A 6,000-nucleotide genomic window follows, 5' to 3' on the forward strand; every position below is an offset into this window, starting at 1 on the left:
ACCTGTGGATGCTGTTGACTGTAAAAGTTCACTTCAGGCTATTCTCAGGGTTAAAAAAGAGTGACCTAGTTACGATTGTGCAGTGTAATAATTGCCGCCGTAGGATTGACATGTATTGTCCAGAAATGGTGTAAGAGGCAAAAGCTGCCTTTTAATTGGCTTGCTGGGGCAGTTCGGGGTTCACATGTTAATCCGTCAGGACAATCCACCCAACCACTGTTTCACTGCAGTAATGAGGTGGTAGTGTCATGTATATATGTATATATATATTTTTTTTCTGATAAGGAGTTGCTAATCTAAGTTTTCATTGGTATCTAAGCACGTTGCAACTTCTGAAATTAGCCTGGCAACCCTTTGACAGAGAGACATACGACTGTGACGTATATTAAAGGAAAGGAAGCCGCTATGTACCCTCTCGCCTGCATATTTCTCTCCCGCTTACTCACAACTAAAGTGGATGCATTTATAAGGCAAGATGCTACATCGCATTTGTTAGTATGCAGTGCATAGCGCTGTTCTGCCTATCTTCTTGCTGTTACATTCATTTTGCAGGCTTGATCTTTCCTCATCTCTGCCGGAGGTTATGTGGAATGGCGGTGTTGGCAGAGTTTTTTTTTTTTTTTTTTGCAAGGGTTCGCTTTTATGGCAACGCACAGGGGCTTGTGCACCCTCATTGTTAAACTTTACGCGCACACGCAACTGCCCTTATCCCGAGGCTTTTTTATTCGTGTATTGATTAGTGTGGCAAGTGTACATAACTCAGCGCTGCTGTTATTTTGCCGCTCAATTTTTTTTTTCTTTTTTTTTTTTCATTACATATAACTGTTTTGTGACACGGCACGCTTGGATGTTTATTGCTGCTGTTTTCGTGGTGGTTCCTATGTTTCCTTTCTTTCTGCTGATGAGGTGCCAGCTCTTTCTTTCACCCACTGCTTGCGTGCTTTTCGCGCAATTTTTTTATTAAAACGAATTTTTCATTGGCGATGTTTAGCATTGTTGTGGCCTGTGGCCTGCTGCGGTTTTCTTTTTGCAGCCACCAACATGCCGGCATGCTACAAGGGTGGTTACCACGTGGTCGGGCTTTGCGCAAGACATGATTTCACCTTGTTTGATTGAAATGTTCGAGGCCTAAATGACCGCTTAAACTTGTTATGTGTGTTAATAGCATTAGAGTAGTGGTGGGTACATAGAACTGTGCTTTCAAAATGTTTACTCTTAAGATGCTTATGTTCTAGGTAGTCAAGAATTTTTTAGCATTCACGAATGAGGTAGAACAAGCAAAAATGTCACACATGGAGTGGTAGTACACAGGACATATGCTAAAAGGTTCCAGTACAGTCAACTGCAAAGTTTTACAGACCACAAGATTAAGAAAAACCTTGAATTTCCAAGTAGTTTGTGACCGTAGCCAGTAAAACTATGCAACACTAAGTGTTAGCATATGCCATTACCAGCTGGAAATCTGTATACTAGGCTGGTGTTTGGAGGTTGGGGAGATATTCAGCCTCTTTTCAGATCCCGCGGTTGACTGCATGTTTTAGTTTGCACAAGAAGGGGTGCAATGGTGACCTCCAGCGTACAGAACTTAGTGCAAATTTGAGTCATCACATTTTGGCTAATGCAGAAATTGCAGGTGGCTAGCTATAAAACAGATAAGCGGATCATTGTCATTGGCAGTGTGAAGGGCGCCAAATAAAGTTGCACAAGATTCCCACTCATCAGAAATGATTTAATCATTCCATTTGAGATGCTTGGCAACCTTTAAGCTAGCTAGTGTGGAGCTTTGGTGAGATGAGCCGGCTGAAAATGGCCGGCTCATCAAGGTCGGGTTGCTGCTGGAAGGTTAGTCCTCGTTTGTCCCCCAACTTTCACTCGTCTTATTCTGGGCATACCTACATACACGTCCATGCCTTTGTACTACCACTTCTTGTGTCGCACATCTTCAGTGGTTCCATCGGCCACACTACACACAAACTCCCCCAATGACAGACTTCTGTTGCGATGACCGAGAAAGTCTGCGGTGGACATATAGTGTACTTGAACTGCTTCCCTCAAGCACATTACGCTGAAGTAAATTTACACATACAGCCATCCAGCTTGGCTGCCTATGATGCAACTTGTAGTGAGCTTTTCTCTCTCTTGGTTTCTTTTGCCTGTGTTGCCTTGCTTGGAAAGCCCTAACACGAGGTTGCCACCTGGGAAACAGAAAATGCACAGCTTGGCTTTATTATTTTTTTTCCCTCTGCCCACACAGCAGCAGTGGTTGGTGGAAGTGCGTGCACTCTGGAAAAAGAAAAGAATGGAAACCTCTCTGGTGGAGTCTTTCTGTTCTTTTTCGTTTTCCTTCCCTCCTTTTTCTGGTGATCTCTGATTGGGGTCTGATGTCTTCTTCTGTACACTTTTTTTTTATATATTTCTTTTGCTTTTCATTAAGCGTGCGTGTGTGTACGTGTGTGTGCGTGTGCTCTGTCTCATTTCCTTGACCATTTTTGTGTTTTCTATTATTTTAGTGTTCCCCAGGCTGCTGCCACCAGGTAATGCCCAGTGCGATAAAGTCGTGCTTCCCCAGATAAGATAGTCACATAACCTTTTACATTTTTTTTTAAGGCATGCAGTATACTCTTTCCACCTAGTCACTTTTTTTCTCTTTCATCTACATAGTGCTCTCTGCATACTCTTTGCTCATTTGTAATTTTTATTTACATGAGGCTCTTTCACCATATCATTCTGCAGCTTAGAGCTGCCCTATGAATAGCATCCTGCATTTGTGACCGTATGTCGGGCAATGATTGGTGCTGCCATTACCGGAACAACTGCTGCACGATTTTTTTTTTTTAGAGTTTTTTAAACGCATTTTCTAGCACCTAGACGAGCGTGAATTATTTATTGCAATACCTTTTGTCTCCGTGCTTCTGGTGATGCATTTGGACTACCCTTTTGCAGTTTTAAGTTAACCCCATAAAAGATTGCCCCCCGAGATATATTTTGAGGCAATTTAGTCTATCGCTGCCTCCATTCATCTGGCTGCTGTTGTGCATGGATGATCTGACTTATGGAACATAAATACCCCATGAGCTTACCCCACCAGCCCTTTTTGTGGCCCATGATTCTTGATTGCTGGTTTTCTTAATACGAAGAGTTTTTGAGACCGAAAAGTCCCCAGCAGCATTATAACAAACTGTTTTGTGTATTCACTAGGGCAACACTCTTTTTGTGCATAGTAACGTGTAGCAGGTATCTGTGGCAACACCACATCATTGTTAAATGATTCCTCCTCAGTACCATAGCCAAGTGTGTATAATTGGAATGCATTATCTTGCGACGTAACGTGACTTGAGCACCACATTGCTCGATTTCGCGAGCCCCCCCTCCGAGGCCCAGTGATAGCATTTTTTTTTTTTTTGCATTGTTCCATCTCTTGTCTCGCGACCGGAAGGCCAGGGGTAGGCAGGAGAGAGAGGTAGCCAGTGCCATTTCTTGACGTTGCTCGGAGATCATGGAAATGAGACCATTGCATGACTGGTTCTCGTTTGCCTGCCCTTGCTGTCACATGTAGTGTAGGGAGGCTGTAGGATGCATCTTCCTTATTTCTTACCCCTTTTCCCTTCCTTGGCTGTTTTCCACAACGAACCTGCTTCCCCTTCACCTGGTTAATGAAGCAAGAGCAAGCTTAAAACTATGTAGCAAGGCATGGGTTGCATGTTTAAAGCTGCTGTTTGTATAGAGTGGGCTTCTTCAATGGGTACAGCACTGAAGGACCTCCTGGTTATGCATGTTAAACAATTAAGAGATCAAGGGTGACTTGCAGGAATCATTTTATTTGTGGGTGAACACTTACCCGTAGTTATCGAGTTTCGTGTGAGCGACAGTAAATTGTCTCGCAGTGAGTTGTTGAGCGACAATGGCAGGTGGTATTGTGCATGTGTCGTTTCATTGATGTCGGCAGCTCGCTGTGGGATGAAACTTTCTGTCAGTCACATGGAGCTGTTCAACTGCAAGTGAATTTACCCTTGGGTAAAATTTCTTGCACTAGCTGCTTCGTAAATCATCCTGCACCCCAAGAAGTTAGTGGTGGTTGGTAAATTGACCTTGCTTGATCACTTGCTGTGCCATACCACCTCCAACCACACTGGGAGTACATTGTGCAGGAGGGCTGTACTGAACAAGTTCTGCCCACGCTATACTCGAAGCAGCAACGTATTGGGTCACCATAGCATTGTTGCATTGCGAGGTTACATGCACTGTCGGCTTAAAAGGGAGAGCTTGAGCGAGGCATACGTATGACTCTTTGTGGGTGAGGGTATGATGATGCCATTGTATTAAGAAGTATGAACACTCTGCATAGTACGCGCAGGACCTGAAAGTTAGGGAGGCAGAAGGCTTGTAAGAAGCCTGAATTCAGCACTGAAGGGATGAAAAAAAAATGTTAGCGTAAGTTACCTACTGAGCCTTAATTTTGTGCAAAGCATTCATTAACTCATAAACATGCACTTAAGGAGTGTGTCATGCTAGTGCTTGCTGCCTCTTGCACTGTGCTCATCATAACATGCTCGTTCACATTTGCCTGAACTCCGTTGCTGAAATGAAAGGTTCAGCTTAGGTAGTCGACACAGTGCAGAGCAGCTGCTAGGGAAGTCGGAAAAAGCACAATGTAAGCGAAAAGTGCGCTGTTTCTAGATTGCTCTAACTTTGAATTTGGCTGATGGCTTCCTAAATTTTCTGAGCTTGCAAATCTTAGTGCCATAAAATACCAGAAAAGTGGAACGACTTGCTATATTTGAAGTCTTCACATTATCTTTTTTCATTTACCAATCTTCGATTTCAGACGTTCAGTCTTACATTTATCGCCTGCACATATTGTCTTTTTGGATGCTGCTAGAGTTTGTAGGTAGCATAGCGAAGTGGTAGTGAAGTTTTTAATGTAATGGAACTATTAAACTCGTGATAATTTAACGGCCTCCCTTGGACAGTGCATGGCGAATTTCTAGAGAGCACGAGTTTTTCTTAAGTGTTGGAGGAAGCTGGTTCGTTGCTAGCTTTGAGGCTTGCCTGCAACCACTAACTCACTTGCATGATTTCCACACATTAGTAGCTAATATGTAAATCTCCCCCCGAGTACTTGCAAGTTGATCTGTGCGCTGTTGGAGAAAGAGTTAGGCGAATTTGAGAGCTCTGCCAGCTGTTTTGAGCGGACCGCACTGACTGTCCCCCACTGTTGGTTCTTGTGTCGTTCCAGGTGTTTGAAGAAGCCTGAAGAAATTAGGTAAAGGAAAAAAATAGGCAGTGCTAGAAGAATTAAGTTATTGCGCTCACCTCCGACCCTATCCCCCCCATCCCCTCCGCTGAAGATGGAAGAAGAAAAAGAATATTATGGGTGACTGCAGCAGCCTCGATTCGGACTTGGGGAAAAACAGATTATACAAATAATATGAAGATCAAGCCGTACTTGCTCCAGCAAGCGAAAAAGCAAGCTGACAAGCAAGCCGTAGTCTGACTTTCGTCGCAAGCGGAGCAGCCTCTTGAAGCCCCTGCACCCCCCAAAACGAAAGACTGAGGGGAAAAAAAAAAAGATGCCAAGTTCCATTGGGGGAAGACGGGTGAAAAGAAAATCTTTGAGTGTCCGCCAAGGCTTCCACTTGCTTGGCAGCGAGCGTGAGAGCAGTTTATCGCTCGCTCTCTCTCCTCCTGTGCAGAGGGAGAGGGGGCTTGTTAGGGAAACAACCAAATGAACAGAAGAAACTAAGAAAAAAAAAGATTGAAGAAAAACAAAGGTTTACTAGTAAAACACAGGCAGCATGTGTTGTGTGGTTCTTGCGTGGAGGTGGCCACATGTTTCCATGGACGTGGCTTGTGGGGTGTGTGCGGGCCAGGAATCTGCCACGGCAGTGACCGGGCCGACACGCTAGGTAACATAAGCGCGTAGTCCCGGATTATTAGTGTCCAAGCTAGTGCACAAGCTAGTGAACACTAGCTTTTCGAAAGCCCATCACCTGAGAAGCA

General features: G+C 44.1%; 1 protein-coding gene across 1 annotated transcript in view; it reads left to right on the top strand.

Moving 5' to 3' along the window:
- The window catches only part of LOC119445099 (ataxin-2-like protein), a 39,076-nt gene extending 33,280 nt beyond the window's left edge, over positions 1-5,796 (top strand). Inside the window, exons 13-14 of the mRNA XM_049664877.1 lie at positions 2,511-2,534; positions 5,237-5,796. Of these exons, the coding sequence (XP_049520834.1) occupies positions 2,511-2,534; positions 5,237-5,244 (32 nt within the window). The 3' untranslated portion in view covers positions 5,245-5,796. The remainder of the gene's footprint in view (positions 1-2,510; positions 2,535-5,236) is intronic.
- Positions 5,797-6,000: the final 204 nt, after the last annotated feature.

The sequence above is a fragment of the Dermacentor silvarum genome, chromosome 3, assembly GCF_013339745.2.
Source record: "Dermacentor silvarum isolate Dsil-2018 chromosome 3, BIME_Dsil_1.4, whole genome shotgun sequence".
Lineage (NCBI taxonomy): Eukaryota > Metazoa > Arthropoda > Arachnida > Ixodida > Ixodidae > Dermacentor > Dermacentor silvarum.